The sequence below is a fragment of the Cervus elaphus genome, chromosome 10 (genome assembly GCF_910594005.1).
Source record: "Cervus elaphus chromosome 10, mCerEla1.1, whole genome shotgun sequence".
Lineage (NCBI taxonomy): Eukaryota > Metazoa > Chordata > Mammalia > Artiodactyla > Cervidae > Cervus > Cervus elaphus.
In genome coordinates this window covers 43,327,155-43,344,861 of record NC_057824.1, presented here as the reverse complement: position 1 = coordinate 43,344,861, position 17,707 = coordinate 43,327,155, and the positions used below count along the sequence as shown (strand labels likewise).

At 50.1% G+C, this 17,707-nt stretch overlaps 1 protein-coding gene across 1 annotated transcript in view; it reads left to right on the top strand.

Moving 5' to 3' along the window:
- Window positions 1–794: 794 nt before the first annotated feature.
- The window catches only part of GALNT17 (polypeptide N-acetylgalactosaminyltransferase 17), a 412,511-nt gene continuing 395,598 nt past the window's right edge, over window positions 795–17,707 (top strand). Inside the window, exon 1 of the mRNA XM_043914905.1 lies at window positions 795–1,448. Coding sequence (XP_043770840.1) covers window positions 1,211–1,448 — 238 coding nt within the window. The 5' untranslated portion in view covers window positions 795–1,210. The remainder of the gene's footprint in view (window positions 1,449–17,707) is intronic.

Genomic DNA, 17,707 nt, shown 5'->3' with positions numbered 1-17,707 from the left:
GAGGAGGAGCTGGCGCCGCAGCCGGGCCCCCTCGGGCCGCGCCCCGCCTTCTGCCGCCACCTGCGCGTCCCCTCCGGGCTCTCGCGCCCCGGGGCTGTGTGGGCTCTCCCAGCCGCAGCAGCGGTATCACCGCGTCCACCAATTAGAAGACTCGGCGTTTGGCTCCTTGGGGCGCGGGAAGAGCGGCAGGCGCTGCCGGTTCTGGCGAGCGGAGGGTGCGCCGGCGCGCGTCCCTCCCCGCCGCGCTCCCCGCGACGTTCGTGGAGGGGGGTACAGAACTGCTGTGACTTTTGAGGTCCGACTCCGCCTTCCGGCTAGCCTCCCGACGCGCCAGCTCGGAGAGAGGCCGGCGTGACCGGCAGGCCCCGAAGGCTCACTGCGTGGGCTCAGGACTTGGACGGTGTCCGGGAGCCCGCGGCGCTGTGCGCGCTGGTGAGTTTGGCGGCGGGGTGGGGTGTCCCCGGGCGCGAGGGGGCGGAGAGGACGTCGCGCTCTGCCCCTTCGCCCGCCCCCTAGTGCTGCCCCCACTTTAAGAGTAATTGAGACTTGAGCGTGACTGCGGAGCCGCGAGGATGCGGGCGCTGGCCACGGGCTATTCCTCAGCCCGGCGTGATGGAACGGGTCGGTGAGCGTAACAAAGGCGCCCGCCCCGGGGAGTCGATCCCCTGCTGAAGACCGCGGCCAGCGTGCCGCGACGGCTGCCTGCGGACTAGGGTAGTGGCTGTGCGGCCCGAGGCGCGGTGCGCTCCTCCGCGGGCTGGCGACGAACCCGGAGCCCGACACCTGCGCGCCGCTCCCGCCGCGGCGCCGGGGCAGCCCCGCCTGCGGGCCCCTGCGTCCTCAGCCCCGCTCCCGGCGGCCGGAGGTCCAGCGGCGAACCACTTACCGGTGCAGAGGAGAGACCCCCGGCCCCTCGCCGAGAAGCCGAGGCAACTGGTAGGGGCCACGCGCCGAGGACCGAGAAGGCATCTTCGGGAGCACTTCTGCAGACCGAGGGCTTCCACGTGAGCCATCTCGCTCTCCCCGCGACCGCCCGGACCTCCTAACCGTCTCCGCTGCCCGAGCCTCCGCGCCGTGGGGCCGGGAGCGGCTGGGATCCTCGCCAGCAGTCCGGAGCGCTTGGCTCGCACGCACGGCCCCCGGCTGCTCCGCGCCTCGCCGGAGCCCGAAGGGGCGCGGGTCCGGGGCGAGGGCCGGCTGGGCGTGTTTGATGGCTTCACTGAGAAGAGTCAAAGTGCTGTTGGTGTTGAACTTGATCGCGGTGGCCGGCTTCGTGCTCTTCTTGGCCAAGTGCCGGCCCATCTCGTTGCGCAGCGGAGACGCCTTCCATGAGATTCGGCCGCGGGCCGAGGCCGCTAACCTCAGCGCGCACAGCGCCAGCCCCATCCAGGATGCGGTCCTGAAGCGCCTCTCGCTGCTCGAGGACATTGTCTACCGGCAACTAAACGGTAAGGACGCGCGCGGATGCCCACAGTGTTCAGCGTGGGCATCCGGTCCACCCCCGGGGGCTCTGCGCGCGGGGCGGGAGGCAGCCACCTCTTGGCTCCCGCGCGCTCCCCTTTACTCTTCCTGCCCCGTCTCGGCCAGGAGGCCGGGGCTGCTGGAAAGAATTCCCGGCTTCTTTTCTGTGCTCCAGCTGTAAGTTTGCTTTTATCGTGGAAACACGTCAGCACAGCTGGCTCCGGGTCTCCGCGTGCAGGAATCATTACCTGGCCAGTTGGCCCCAAGTGCGGAAACTAGACGCGCGGCCGAATGGGACTGGAGGCGCAGGCGACTTAAGGGAGGAAATAGCTCTTACAGCTTAGCCTTTGGTGGGGTCGGACAGGGAGGGGCCATTGGCGGGCTTAAACGTCTGCAAAAGTCGAGGCCTTAGGTCTGGAGCTAACGCGCTTCGGTAGGGCGCTGGAGGAATGTTATCTCTCTAGGAGGCAGCCTGTTCAGCTAGTAACGAAGACCCCTCCCTTCCGGGCGCTGCCTCGGTGAAGCTGCTATTAAAAACTTCCGGATTCTCCCCGAGAGCTGCCTGAGGGCAATTGTTAAAAGTTCGCGGTGGGTAGGGAAAGCAGGTTTTTACGGAGTGTAGGGAAGAGAGGTGTGCCATCCAATCAGTGACAGTTGTCAGGATCTGTCCCAGCTAAAACGTTCTCAGTGCTTCAGGAGGAGAGGGAGACTTTTAACACCCCCTGGTTACATCTGGTCCAGGAGCTGATGGATTATTGGACATTTGCTTCCCCCAAGGTCAGAATATTACTCACTGGAGTATGGGCAGCTCTCCAAGGTCCACACGACTGGTGTCCAAGGGAGATTCAAGGCTGCCATCTCCCTTCCTGAGCTTCTAACTCATGTTCTTATGGTAATTCCAGAGCTGTGTGTGCTAAATCGCTTCAGTCATGTCCAACTCTTCGCAACCCCATGGACTGTAAGCCACCAGGCTCCTCTGTGCATGGGATTATCCAGGCCAGAATACTGGAGTGGGTTGCCATGCCCTTCTCCTGAGGCTCTTCCCAGCAGAGGAATTGAACCCGTGTCTCTTATATCTCCTGCATTGACTGTCAGGCTGGTTCTTTACCACTAGAGCCACCCCAGGCAGCTCCAATTCCAGAGCTACTGATAGTCATAAAGATAATGATCATAATTATCGGTGAAGTTCTTACTGTGTGCCAGACACAGTGCCAAGAGGTTACAAGTGCATTATCTCATTGAGTGTTCACATCAGTCCAGCGTGGTTCTTTCCATTTCCCACATCAGAAATAAGACAAGAAGGCTTGGAGAGGTTAGTTAACTAAGTTGCCTAAGGTCCTGCTGCTGGTAAGTGGCAGAGTCTGGAGTCAGAACCCTGTATCTGGTTGACCAGAGAGCCTGTGTTTATGACAGCTTCCATCGAATGTCTCCTCCTAATTATAAGGAGTCTTCACTTTGATGATGTTAGTAAGACCTGGCTCGGCTCAACCACTGTCCTCCCTGCAGTTGGAGCTAGAGACTAGCCTGGTGGCAGGCAGGGAGAAGGATGTCACCATACTGTCTTCTTCCCACTTCCCAATGATCCCTTCTGGGTCCTTCCAGGTGGGATGGGGGTCAGATTTGCAAGCATCCTCTGAAAGGACCCCTTGAGCTTCTTGGTATCACTCAACAAGCATCCAGGGGAAGCCTTGAACTTGTACCTGCAGTGGGATGCTGCAGTCCCACTGACCTCTGGCAGACAGCAGGGTCTGGCTGTGGGTGTGGACTTGCTGTAGGTGTTGTCTGCAGGGGTCTGGTAGGAGCTCTTTGCCTGTGTGTCCAAGAACCAAGGCACAGAATGAAACCAAGGTGCACAATTCATTTCTGGAGAAATTAGATGCTTATGGGATGGGCCTTATTATTTTACACAGATCCGGGCCGTAGACTGATCCATAGGACCCAAAAGAGCGCACAAGATAGCTGGTTCCCTTAAGTGTCAGACTGTACCCAAGGACACAAGTCATTTCAGTTAGGTAACAGAATATGATGTACACCCCATCAGTGACCCAGATAGGAATAATAAAATGCTAAGTGGTATTTACTAAGTGCCACTGACACACCAGGACTCGTTTGGTCTTTTCCAGCAACACTAAGGATGGGTGCTGGTACTCCCCTTTAGGGGAGTATTCCCTGGCAGCTCAGACCGTAAAGAATCTGCCTGCAATGCAGGAGACCTGGGTTTGATCCCTGGGTTGGGAAGATCCCCTGGAGAAGGAAATGCCTAGCCACTGCAGTATCCTGGCCTGGAGAATTCCATGGACAGAGAAGCCTGGTGGGCTCCAGTCCATGGAGTTGCAAAGAGTTGGACCCAACTGAGCAATGAATACTCCCCTTTAAGTAGCTTGCTCATAATCACCCAACTAGGGGGTGACAGAACTGGCAATTGAAGTTCTGACAGAACTGGGATAGTCTGGTTCCAGAATTGAGGTTCTCAGCTGCTTCACTGGCATATGTTAATCTTTTTCTTTTTTTAATGTGGACCATTTTTAATGGTCCAAACAATAAAGAATTTGTTACAATGTTGCTTCTGTTTTATATTTTGGTTTTTTGGCTGCAAGGTATGTGGGAGCTTAGCTCCCCGAACAGGGATCAAACCTGTACCCCTTACATTGGAAGGTAAAGTCTTAACCACTGGACTGCCAGAAAGTCCCAATCTTTTGTGTGCCTCAGAGTCACAAAACTCCAATATTTTGGCCACCTGATGCGAAGAACTCATTGGTAAAGACCCTGATGCTGGGAAAGATTGAAGGCAGGAGGAGAAGGGGACAACAGAGGATGAGATAGTTGGTTCTCGTCTCAGAGGATGAGATGGTTGGATGGCATCACCGACTCTATGGACATGAGTTTGAGTAAGCTCCAGGAGTTGGTGATGGACAGGGAAGCCTGGTGTGCTGCTGTCCATGGGGTTGCAAAGAGTCAGACACCACCGAGCGACTGAACTGAACTGAGTGTCACGTGGAGGGCCTTTTAAGATGTAGATTTCTAGGCCCCACCCACAGAGTCTCTGATTTAGGAGCTTTGGGGTCGGGGGCCTCTGACTGTGTCTCTGACAAGCCTGTGGCCTGAACCATGACCCAGAGCCCTCTACTGCTTATGCCAGGCAGAGCAAAGAGGAAAACTCACGTGCCTGTTTGTGGGAATCAGAGTGTGGACTTCGGAAAGCTAAGAGTTTGCTTCAGATGGACTGGGATCCTGGCTTCTTTCCCTGTGTGCTCTTCTGCCCTGTAAGCAATTTCCTGGGGGCGTGGAGATGTCCACCACTGGGGACTGGTTGCCTGGGTTAGGAAGACGAGTTTTCTTGACTTGCAGCCTCTGAGGGGAAGCAGGCAGGAAGACTGGATTTAGAGCTTTTCCTGAACAAGCCAGGAATTCAGTTTAGATAGATATTGTCTTTCTGGCGGACAAGTGTAATTTGCAGTGACCTTCCCCCTCTCCACCCCACACCACAGTGCTCCATGCTCTGCCTGTGCATGTTTTGGGTAAAGCGTATCCCACCTGTTGATTCTGTAGGCCTGCCGAGGTCTCCTGCTGCGGCGGGAGGGTGCTGAGACCTCCAGGGAGGGACCTGGATTCCTGTGTCTACTTGCTCTGCACCGTCTCCACTGGGACAAGGAAACCTTGACCTTGGTGCTCCTTATTGCTCGGGAATTAATGGAGGGCTCGAGAGAGCCAAGCACTGGGCATACAGGAGGGGCAGGGCCACTTGGGTCCAGCCCCTTGGGTACCAGGTGGGAGCTGGTGATTCCATGATGTTCAGGTTTCTCAAACCTTTCCTGGGGACTCTTACCAAGTTCAAGCAGGAGACACAGCACAGAGTGTTCTCTCACCCCGGAAACAGGGGTGTCCTTCAAGGGCCCCTCTGGGCTGGGGGGGATGCCAGGGGTGATCCAGATTTCCTCCTAACGGGCCTCTCTGCTAAAACTCTTAGTGTCTGTCTTTTGAAAAATGGTTGCACGCTGTTATTGTTTTGTTTTTCTTAATGCAGGCTGAGAAGGACCCTTTAAAGGGAAAGTGGAAAAGCGGAAATGGAGGGGAAAGCACCCTGAGACGAGTTTGTCCTCTCCCCTCCAGACCGCCTCTCACCTCTGCCCTCCATCTTTACAGTTGGGCACCCACTGCTGCCCCCTTACTGCTGCCGTGATGCCCTTTAACCCAAGCCCCAGCCTCTGTTTTCTCACCCTCCTTTTCGGGCCTCTGGCTGTCTGTATGGAAAGCACTGCTTGCCAAGGGCCCAAGATCTTCCCGGAGTTTTGTGTTTCCCAAGGAACTGTGATCAAGCCTGGAGGCTGATTGTCAATGCTGACCACTGTCAGCCCACGTTCCCACCCTGGCCCAGTGCTTCTACCTCCTCCAGCCAGGCTGATCCACTTGCTGAAATAGCCCTGCATTTGTCTTGGGGTTGCATCTTCCGTGTTTCAGGTCCAGTCTTTGAGAAGTGCTGGTTGTCCTGGGTTGCTCTCCGCACCCGCTTTCTACATTCATGTGTCCTTTAAAGCTTGACTCAAGGTCACTGCCTGGGGGCGCAAGGTTGTGCCAGCTCCCACGGTCTGTGCTCTTCCTGCTCCAGGTTGCTGGAAGCTTTCTTGCCCGTGTCCATTGCACCCATGGCTTTGACTCTAGTGCCTCGGTGGCTTTATCTTTTGAGTTCAGAACTGGACTACAGGCGTTTTGAAGACTTGAACCATATTTTGAACTATTTAATACCATGCCCACCCTTCAGCATCTGTCATAACACCTTGTATGTCATGTGGGCAAAAAGGTCTTTTGGTTGATTAGTTGGATGGAAGCTAGTTTTAGGAGGTAAATGGTAACCACAGAGGAAATAACCTTGACTCCGTAAAGACTGGATTATGTGGGGTGGGTGTGGTTGGAGGAAGGAGTTGGAAAGACTTAGCTGGGGAGAGTGAGTGTGAGGTAGTCATCTTGTCTCTGCCATCTTGCCTGTGCCGTCTGGAGGCCACCCCTGGTCCTTCACCAGACTGACTAAAGGGCGCTAGAACCTTGGAAGTGAAGCAGTTAGCCAGGTTAAAGACCAGCACGGTTCAGCATGCTTTTTGTGAATGTGTGGTTTTATAACATACTGGTTTTATGTTCTTTTTCTCTCTAGAGTAGAATTAATTCATATTTTATCATGGAAATTTTAGAAAATCCAAAACCATTATGCAGAAGAAAATAACATTGTGTTAAAGTTTTTTTTTTTTTAAATGGTGATTTTGTACTGACGTTAGGAAAACAAACGAAGGGACAGATAGAGTTCTTGATAGAGTTCCCATGTAACTCTGTTCAGGGCTTTTGGCTGTCTGTCACCTTCTGAGGAAGTTATTTCTGTCATTTTAGAGCTGAGAAAGGGGAGACATAGAGAATACTGTGTGACTTGGCCAGGATGACACAGACAGTGAGGGGCAGAGTCAAGATTCCAGAATATCATGTTCCTTTTCCCAGATTCAGCATCCCCCGATAGGTCAGGATGAAGGTGGTGGACGGTCATGTGCCCCATGCACGCCCCGAGCTCCGGCTGGTGACCTCATCCCTTGTCCACGCCCTGGTTCAGGGACCCACAGGGCACATGTGACTACTCCATCCGGTGAGCCTAGGGCCCTGCTGTCGTAAGAGGAAATGCAATTGATTGAGGTTAGGTTCCAAATTTAGATTTCAGAAGGATACTGAATAGAAGCAGGGTTGCTTGAAGAAATTGAAAACCTTTGCGGGCATGGAGAGAAGTCAAAATTACACAGCCTGGTCCTGCCCCCAAGCCACACAGACAGATGAAGCTGGAGTCGGAGCTGCAGGAAACCGACACGTTCCCGAACAACCCACCTGCAGCCCGCCCAGCCTGCCGCATCAGCTGGGCTCACCAGGCGGAGAGAGTGAGTGGACGCAGAAGGCCAGAGGCAGAGGTGTGTTGGAAGGAGAGGGATTGTATACTGAAAGCATCTCTTCCTGGATGCCAGAGCTGGCCCTTAATTGTTTCTTCTTTCCTGGAATATACGTGTGCTCATATAGACTGTTGAGCTGGATGGTACTAGCATTCCCAATGGGAAGGAGGAAAGGGGGAGAGAGCTGAGGGCACATGTTCACATTAAAATCACTCCTTGCAGGTGAGCATCAGAAGGGTACCAGGACAGTGTGAGTCTTAGGAGCTCCGTAGGCTTTCATCGGGGCTTCCCAGGTGGCTCAGTGGTAGAGTCCGCCCGCCAATGCAGGAGACGCAAGTTCGAGCCCTGAGTTGGGATTCTTGAATAGTGAAAGTAGGTGATTTATCCCAGGTGGCTCAGTGGCAAAGAATCTGCCTGCAATGCAGGAGATGTGGGTTCAATCCCTGGGTAGGGAAGAACCCCTGGGGAAGGAAGTGGCAAGCCACTTTGTATTCTTGCTTGGGAGATCCCATGGACAGAGGAGTCTGGCAGGCTCCAGTTCATGGAGTCACAAAGAGTTGACACAACTTAGCAACTAAACAACAACAGTAGGCTTTCGTCAGGGCTCGGTGGCCAGCAGAGGTCCGGGTGTGTGGAAGGCTGATCAGCAGAGCCAGGGCCTGGGTGCTGGAGGGAGGCTCACTTCTTTTACCTCCGACGGACTGATCACATCTGGTGGCTTCCAGAGAGATAGGGGGCCTGGTTCTTGGACAGCCTTGGGATACAGGCACATCTGTGCTGGCCAGTGTGTGCCGGGCACCCTGCCAGCAGGGGCAGCTGCCGCCTGCCCGGCCCAGAATAATTGGGGAGAGGCCACCAGCGTGATTGTCGAGGAAGAACTCTGATGCCCTGACCTTTGCTGTTGCCAAATCTGGAGTGTCCTTTGTGGATGGGGAAAGGCTCGGCAATTAGAGCCAAGAGTCACAATGGGGAGGTGGAGTGTGGGCACAGTGGAGCCCATATTGAATGGAGAAACACCTAAGGTCAGACACCTCTGAGTCTTTAAGAATATAATATTGGGAGAAAAGGGTGTTCCACTGGCGGCAGGCAGTCTGGGTTTGATGACTGGTTCTGTCACTTATTAACTGTGTGACCTTGGGCAGACTTGTGGGCACAGACTTGTGGGCACAGCGGGTGAAGGAGAGGGGGAACGAGTCGAGAGTAGCGTTGACATATATACGCTATCGTGTGTTAAACAGATAGTGATAGTTTCACCACCATTTCTCAACTGTGAAATGAGGATGCTGTGAGTCAGGTTGAGCAGGGATTCAAAATGTACAGCATGAGCCTCGGTGCCCAACGTGTGGCAGCTGGGAGAATGCTTACTTTTTTTTTTTTTTCAATTGGAGGATAATTGCTTAACACACGTGTTGGTTTCTGCTGTAGGTCAGCGTCCATGCTTGTGTGTGCTTAGTCATGTCTGACTCTTTGTGACCCTGTGGACTGTAGCCCGCCAGGCTCCTCTGTCCGTGGAATTTTTCAGGCAAGAATATTGGAGTGGGTTGCCATTTCCTCCTCTAGGGGATCTTCCTGACTCGGGGATTGAACCCATGTCTCTTGTGTCTCCTGCACTGGTAGGCGGATTCTTCACCCCTGAAACACCTGGGAAGCCCTACAATGTGAATCAGCCATGAGTATACATATAGTCCCTCCCTCCCGAGCCTTCCTCCCCCGCCCTGGCCCCCATCCCACCCTTCTGTTAATAGGTGGTCGCAGAGCACTAGGCTGAGCTCCCTGTGTTATACGGCACCTTTTCACTAGCTGTCTGTTTGACACACAATAGTGATTATTTGTCAATGCTACTACTCCCAATTTGTTCCCCCTCTCTTTCCACCGCTATGCCCACCAGTCTGTTCTCTACATGTGTCTCTATTTCTGCCCTGCAAATAGGTTCATGAGTACCATATTTCTAGATTCTGTGTGTATGTATTAATGTGCGATATTTGTTTTCCTCGTGCTGACAGACCTCACTCTGTATGACAGGCTCCAGGTTCGCTCACCTCAGTTCAACTGACTCAAATGCATTCCTTTGAATGACCAGTATTCCATTGTACATATATACCACAACTGCTTCATCTGTTTACCTGTTGACGGACATCTAGGTTGCTTCGATGTTCTGGCTATTGTAAATAGTGCTGCAGTGAACATTGGGGTACATGTGTCTTTTTGAATGAGTGCTCACTCTTTGAGGAAAGGAGCCTTGCTAGCTTGAAGTCCCCTGGCCCATAATAGGTGCTCAGCAGATATTTCTGGAACGAATGCATGAACAGTTGTGCTGGTCCTTGTTACCTGAGGTGTAAATCTCAAGATAGGGCGGGAAAGGTCTGTTTTGCTCTTAAGTTGCTTAAACTCTTTGAATCAACCTAGGATTCTTCTCTTTTTCTTGTTTCTGTCTGAGGCTGAATTCTGTTTCTCTCTTCCTTCCCTTTTCTTCTTCCCCATCTTCCACTTAACTTATAGTAGTGGTGCCTTTGAGGCCTGGGAGAAGAAATGGTCGCCTGTATATATCAAATCCCATTGCAGAGATGTTGGTCATTTCCATCTATTTGTGAGCACTTCCTCACTGCGGGGTGTGGGTTAGCTGCACAGATGCAGAGATGTAGATGGCACGCCCACCTAGACATCTGTGGTCCAGTGGAAGGGGGGTTTGTAGTTTCACCAGGTGTACACGAGGTTTTGGAGGTTGAATGAGTATGGGGGTGGTGAGACCTGACTTGGCACACAATAGGTGCTTGACCAAGTAGTGTTGAACTTGAAGGAGAGAACTCCAAAGTTTTAACACATAGACCAGAGGACCCAGGTAGTGAGACCACTTGGGGGCCTGACATGGAAGCAAATCTTAGAAGGTGGTCAGGCAGGGCAATTGACACGGGGAATGAGTAGAGGCAGAGATGGGTGAGGGGACAGAAGGAAGGCCGTGTGACCTTCATTGGCCATGTGGAGCTTGCTTAGAGGACCGAATGGAGGCTGGACCCAGCCAGGCTTCAACCTCTGGCTGAGTTAGAGGTAATTCTGTAGACGTGGGGAGCTATTGGATGAAGTGGTCACTGCAATGATGACATAAGGGATTGTGTTGGGATTTAGTGTGCACTCAAATAGGTGGGCAAGTGAGTTAGAACCCAGCAATGGGTAGAAAGTTCTGGTGTTGCTGTCCCAGCCATGCCTCTGGTTCAGAACTCAATAGCCCTCTGAGCCTCAATGATTCCAGGTGCCTTTCACCTCTGACCCTTCTGCTTGGCCACATCCTGAGTTGGCTCTTTGGAAAATCAGAATCGGCCCTCGGCACTCTGACCTGAGTGCTCCCCACCCCGTGGGGAGCTCCCCACTCCATGAGTTCACAGAGGTGTACTCAGCCCTTCAGCCACGCCCGTTGCTCTCCTTTCCTATGGTTCCAGCCTTTCATATTGGCCTGGACAGGAATTCTCTTCCCAGCTCCTCCAGGATCCTCACTTCTGTGCCCTCCACTCCATCGACCTTGTGACCCCCTCGTCCCGGATCGGCTGATCGCCAAGGAAAGTCCTACCCAGGCAGGTGTTGGCACCCTTGCCATGTTCTCTGCAGTCTTCGGTTGGCCCTGAGCTTGCCCAGCACCTGCTGGTAGGACTTCCTTTCTGTTGCCCATTTGTTTCTGAGCCAAAGAGGAAGTAGGGGTGGACTGGAGGGAGTCTGTGGTGGCGATGGATGGGAAGAGCTCTGCTCCAAACCCGTCTCCTCCCGCCCCTCCCCTGCTGCTGCTCTCAGATCACCCAGAAGCCTGTGCATTCCAGCTGCTGCGGCAGCAGCCCCCTGCCTGGAGGCTTTAGCCCAGCAGTGGCTGTTGCAGCCACAGTCTCTACAGGTCTGCCTTCCGAGGCCACCACTGGGCATCTGGGGCCTCCTGCATTTCATGGATTCAGCTGGAGTGCCCTGTCCCAGGAGAAGACCTGCTTCCTGTGCCAAGGGGACCAAGGGATGGAACTCAGGAAATCAACTGGGGACTCTAGCTCCCCACAGGATGGCCTTTGACGGGGGAATAGGAGCGCCCCATCAGCAGGGAAGGCGTTTCTGAATGCTGGATAGCCCTTGAAAAAAGATGCAAGGCTCACTTGGTTGAAAGACCTTCCTCTGCTTTCGTTATGACACCTCGCAGGTCTTTAGACTGCTTGACATGTGGATGACAACTGGCTTAGCCACTGATAGAGAAGTTTTCCCTTTAATAATGTCCCTGTCATGGCTAACTGCAGAGCCTCAGCCTCGGCATGCATGAGTAATAAACTGCTGCCGTAATTACAGGCGGCCACAGCCAGACGCCAGCACACGAGCTTGCCGACAGTTAACAGGGTTCCAGAAGAGCCTCCTTCCAGCCCTGCCTCCGACACAATGGCTAATCGTGTGATTACTGTTTACTGAGGGCTGTCTCATGGTTATGCGTGGCTTGTTAGGTGCTGTACTTTGCTGCTGGAAAGAGTGTGAATAACAGTCAGGAGACTGGGGTTCTACTTCTCTGTATTTCTAAAGACCAAAGTGTCAATAAGAGCGGCATGACTTTAGGGGACTTCCCTGGTGGTCCAGTGGCTAAGATTCCCCACTCCCAATGCTGGGGGCCCGGGTTCGATCCCTGGTCAGTGATCTGAGAGTTTGCATGCTGCAACTAGAGATCCTGTATGCTGTCACTAAGAGCTAGCACAGCCAAATAAAGAAAATAAATATTTTTTAACAAAGAGCTACGTGACTTTAGGGTCTTTTGACTTTCAGATTTTGAATAATACTCCCCTCCTCCCACCCCATCCTATTAAAATCTCACGCATCCTCTAAGAACCAATTCAGATGTCCTTTATTCTTTGAAACCTTCCCTGCCACCTTGTCAGAATTAATTGTTCCTTCTTCTGGGCTCTTATGGTACTCTGTGCGGGTCTATTTCTAGCTGTTGTTTATCTCTGCCTTGCATTAGAATGAATCATTTACATGGTAACAGTTTGCAAGGGAATAGGTTTTATTCATTAACATTTTCTATTTTTATTTTTTTATTGAGTTACAGTCAATGTGTAAAAGTTACAGATGTACAACATAGTGATTCACAGTTTATAAGGGTCATACTCCAGTTTTAATTATTATAAAAAGTTGGTTATATGCCCTGTGTTGTGCAATATATACTTGTAACTTATTTATTTTATACAATAGTTTTTATTTCTTAATCTCCCATCCCTATCTTCCCCTCCCCCATTCCGTGTCCCCACTGGTAACCACTCATTTGTTCTGTATGTCTGGGAGTCTGTTTCTTTTTTGTTATATTCATTAGTTTGTTTTATTTTTTAGATTCCACATATAAGTGATGTTATACAGTATTTGTCTTTCTCTTTTGGACTTATTTCACTAAGCCTAATACCCTCCTGGTCCATCTATGTTGCTGCAAATGGCAAAATTTCATTATTTTTATGGCTGAATAGTATTCCATTGTATATTTTAAAAGCCTTCTCTATGTCATTTAGAAATTAATTCATCAGCAAGTAACTTGTTTTCACTTACCAAGTTCAGAAGTAGTGGTAACCGGCACTGGTTTGGAACTGTGAGGTCATCATGATGACATTATAATGTCATAATTCATTATATTTTCTTGGTCATTTCTTCATGGTTACAAGATGGTGGCAGTAGTTCCAGTCATTGCATCTTTGTACAAAGTAGGAGGTACTCTGCCACTGGTCACATCTCCTATTGTTTAATCAGGGAAGAAAATCTTTTCCAGAAGCTTTCCTGCTAAGCTCATATGGTCCAGAGAATGGCCACATGGCCAGCCTTGCTTCAAGAGAATAGTTGCTTTTCAGAGAAAGTAAATATGGTGGAGGCAAAAGAGAAGGAGAGAAGGAATGGTGTTGGCATTGTGAAACTGTGGTATCCGCCATCTCTACACTCCTAATATCTTTTCAGCAAATAGTAAAATAAAGTAAGACTCTGTGCTGTCTAGAAATCCAGTGAACTAAAATATTAAGTCCTTGGGCATTCTGGTTAACTTGGATTTGATCTGAAGACATCTCATAGATTGAAACTACCATGTACAACCACGTTTTGTCAGTGCTGAGATGCACATTTTTACATTTCTGAAATTGAGATTCACTTTATGATCAGTAGTGTGTCAGTTTAATTGGCAGCACTTTCCTCTTTTCTGGGTACATAAAAATGGTGCCACTGACGACTAAAGGCATTTTAGATTTGATGAAATATATGATCTTTGTAAATATACGTGCATACCATAGTGTACCACATGCAGTGCTTTCGTTGGACATCTAATATATTTCCTAGGGATTCCCTGGTGGCCCGGCAGTAAAGAATCCACCTGCCAATGCAGGAGACGCAGGTTCTATTCCTGGGTTGGGAAGACCCCCTGGAGGAGGAAATGGTAACCCATTCCAGTATTCTTGCTTGAAAAAGTCCATGGACAGAGGAGCCTGGCAGGCTACAGTCTTTAGGGTCACAAAGAGTCGGACATGACTGAGCGGCTGAGTATATGCACACAAATACATATCCAGTGTTTCGTGTTGCTTAAGTCCCCATCAAACCTGTGTACATCATTATACCCATCTGACAGTTGAGGAAGCTGAAACTCAGAGAGAGCAGTTGTCCAGAGACAGCCACCAGCTGCCTTTATCTGTCTTCGTTTGTGAAGTTGGCACTTTCTGACTTCCAGGTGGGACTTGGTCCCAGTTAGCACTGGTGGCTGGTCCAGGGATTGCCGAGGGAGGCATGGGGATGCGGTGTCAGGAAGGCAGCAGGGAACCTGGCTTCCCTTAGGTTTAGCAGCTACTGGTGTGTGTAAAGTTGTAAAGCTGTTAATTCTAGAGCTCCGAATTATGCTGTGTGAGCATTAAATCCAGACCATAATTAGAACAAAATGTGAGAAAAGTGAAATTGATATTAAGTTAATTAAAAGGCTTTGCTTATATTTGCAAGGAAATTAGCACAAGAGTGCTGACAAGTGCACATTGTTAATTTCTTCTTCATTTGGGGGAACTCTCAGCAGGCCTGGGGCAAGCTTTGTTCTTGGCTTCTGCCCTGTGCCCTCCCTCCCACTGCATCTCCATCTTACTGTTATCATGGTGGCTTTAACTGGGCAAGATGCAATATCCTCTTCCGATGGTCATTTTTTAATGGATACTAAGCCTTGAAGAGGAACCACCCTGACCTGTTGAGGGCTCAGTCCCTTGAGATTGTGTATATGGTGCTTCAAAGCTCTGTGTCGACATGTAGCCAATGCAATTGACGGAGGTGGTTCCTTCCTGTCCTGAAGGTATTCCCTTTGGCCCAACACACCCGGGTCATTCCTGTTCATCATCCCGACCTAGGTCACAGATTGGGTTGGCATGTGCAGTGTAGAACTTTAATCTGGAATTCCTAGAAGGGTAGAGACTATCTTTCTTATGGAACTGTTTATACCAGATCAGGGTCTGGATTAGGGAGGCGGATATTAGGTAACCTAGAACTACCTTGGCCTCTAGTTGGTACTACCTTGGCCTCTAGTTGCCGATGAGAGTCACTGAGAGACTGTTTTCCTCTTGCGCGCAGAGCTTATCTTCAGGCTCCCAGCAGTTGGGTGAGGCGGGGTCGGGGGGAGGTGTGGGGGGTGGCTTGTGACTGAGTTCTGGGCATTGGAAGATAAGAGGAAGTGATGTTTGCCACTGTCAAACTCGGCCCACAAAATGTCCCGTGGGGTCCTCCATGCCTGCCCTCTTTACCTTCCTGTAGTGGCCTTGGAGTCTACATCTTGATGGCAGAAAGGATGGAAGGATCCTCAATCCCTGAATGACTGTGTGAAACAGTAGCATCCTGTCTTCCCCAGCCCTCTCTTGATATCTCTGTGCATTGGATGTTCGTGTTAAGCCATTGAGATCTTGGAGCTTATCTGTTGTGACAGCTAGTGTTAATCATCCTGGCTAATTCGATTAGGCAGGTCTGGAACACTAGTCTCCCTGAGTCACAGGACAGTCTGTCTCCATCCTTGATGAATATGACAAGCGAATACTGAGCAATCAGTGGGCTGGGATAAGGTGGTTGAATTAAAAGCCACCTGGCTGCAGACCTTCTTCTTTCTCTGCTGCTGGCTTTAAGAAAGCAGTCTTGTTTTTCAGTGTCCCAGTGTTCTATTTACAGAATGATGGAATGATTATAATCATCTCCTACTTATGCTCCATGTTGGAGCTGAGGGCTAAGTATTGAAATATGGCTAAGTTGTTTGCAATTATAAACAACTAAATAATATATGCATTGTCTTTATTACGGCTTCAGCTGATAGGCACTGGCATTCTTCAAGATGAGACAAACTGAAAAGGTTAGTTTAAGAATTAGCAATTAAAAAAATCATGATCTTTGCTGCCACTGAATTTTAAATCATGCAAACATTTATGTTTGTGCCAAAGACCCACAATTTCCTTTAGAGCAATTACTGAAATGCATTCACAAGATAAAAATGGAGTTCGGGGAAGAATATTTAAGAGCTCTTTAATGATGTTAAAAAGTTTGCTAATTTGCCAAGTTGTTCTGAAATCCACTTCAATTTTTTTCCTGCCTACCCATCTTCTTGCAATTGAACTGCTTCCAGGAGATTTGAAGAAAGGGTCTGAAACGAATATGAAAAATACACAAATCTCATGAAATATCATTTCAAGAGTCTTTTCCTTTTCCTTCATTAGCTGAAGGTGAACACTGGGGAAGTTTAAGAACCCTCGGGCTGTGTTTGCTTGCACAAAACAGTTTGGGGAGAAAACAAAAGCTAAACAGTAGTTACTAAGGGGTGGTTTGGATTAAACATGTTCCATTTTTTACTCTTCAGTGGCTTGTATGCGTAGACCCTTAGGAAGGAGTAGACTGTCTTCATTTCTTCATCCTCATCCTCCTTACTCAGATCTCAGCTTGGCACAACTGCAGCCAGCGAAGGCTTGTGGTTCCCTCAGCATCCCTGCTCTGTGGGTGTTCTAGCTTCCCATGGGTCCTGGGGATCCAGATTTATCCTTCCTCTTTCCCGCCAGAAAGGATCTAGTGTAATGGTACACATTTCATTAGTAAGTTCATGGTTACCTCTCATGGATGGATCTCTTGAAAGCCTAATCCTCAGTGGAGAAAGTACAATAGCATTGAGTTCCAGGCAAGAGATAGAGATGCAACTCTGACCCCATCAGCTGACCCCAGCAGCTACTTCCCTAACCAGATGACCTCTGGGAGGGTGGGGCGGGGGGAGAGGCACACAGTGGACTGAGTGCAGGCTTTCCAGTTAGGTGGATGAAATCTCAGACTTCCTTATGGCTACTTAACAAAGCCAAGCCAAAGCTTAGATTTAGGGCAACTTACATAAACTGAGCCCCAGTTTGCCCATCTAGAAGACAGCCGCTGCGTTTAGAAGTATGGTAAAGCTGGTGCAAGATGATACTTGTCAAATACCTTGAGGAGTGCCTGTATTTAGGAGAATGTTGATAAACAGTTTTATTAATACCATAGCAGTGTTAACCAAACCATTTCCTGCTTTTTGGAATAAATATTTAGTTCTTCCAAGACTCCACTTTCTCCCTGCTGAACTCTAGAGAAGATTTAAAGTCTGTTCAAGTTGTATAATTTTATGGATCAGAAAGGTAGTCCACGAATTGCAGTGTCTTTTCATGTAAACAATGGCTAGTCAGGATTGGTTAGATTTGCACCTTCTGGCAGCAATACAGAGTTCAATCTAAAGGAAGAAGTGCTTTTCCTAGGTGTGGTGGTTTTAAAACATATCTGCAAATTTCTTTGACACCATTTCCAGCAAAAGGTGGAGTTGAATTCCCCTCCCGTCGATTATTATGGGTTGACCTGAGTGACTTCCTTCTGAGTGAGTGGAGTTGAATGGAGTTGATGTTGCATGATTTCTGAGGCAGGGTCATGAAGGGTGACAGCCTTCCGACCTGATGCTGCTTCTGAGGACGTGCATTTCTGAAGCCTAGAAACTAGGCTGTGCTGAAGCCACCATGCTGGAGAAGCATGTGGAGAGAGAGACTGAGAGATGGAGAGGGTGGTCCAAGAAGTCTCACCTGTTCCAGCTCTGAGTTGGTCCTGTCTTCCCAGTGAATGACCCAGACATGTGAGCGAACAAGCCTTCATAGCCCCAGGACCCCCTACCCCCACTCCCCTTCCAGCCACTGATGTCCAGTGGAACAGCCATGAGCCTTCCCCTCCCTACGCTCTGCCTGAATTGCAGATTCATGAGCAAAATAAATATAGTGGTTGTTTGAGGCCACTAGCTTTTGAGGTGGTTTGTTACATAGCAATAAATAACTGGAACACTGGGTCACTCTCCT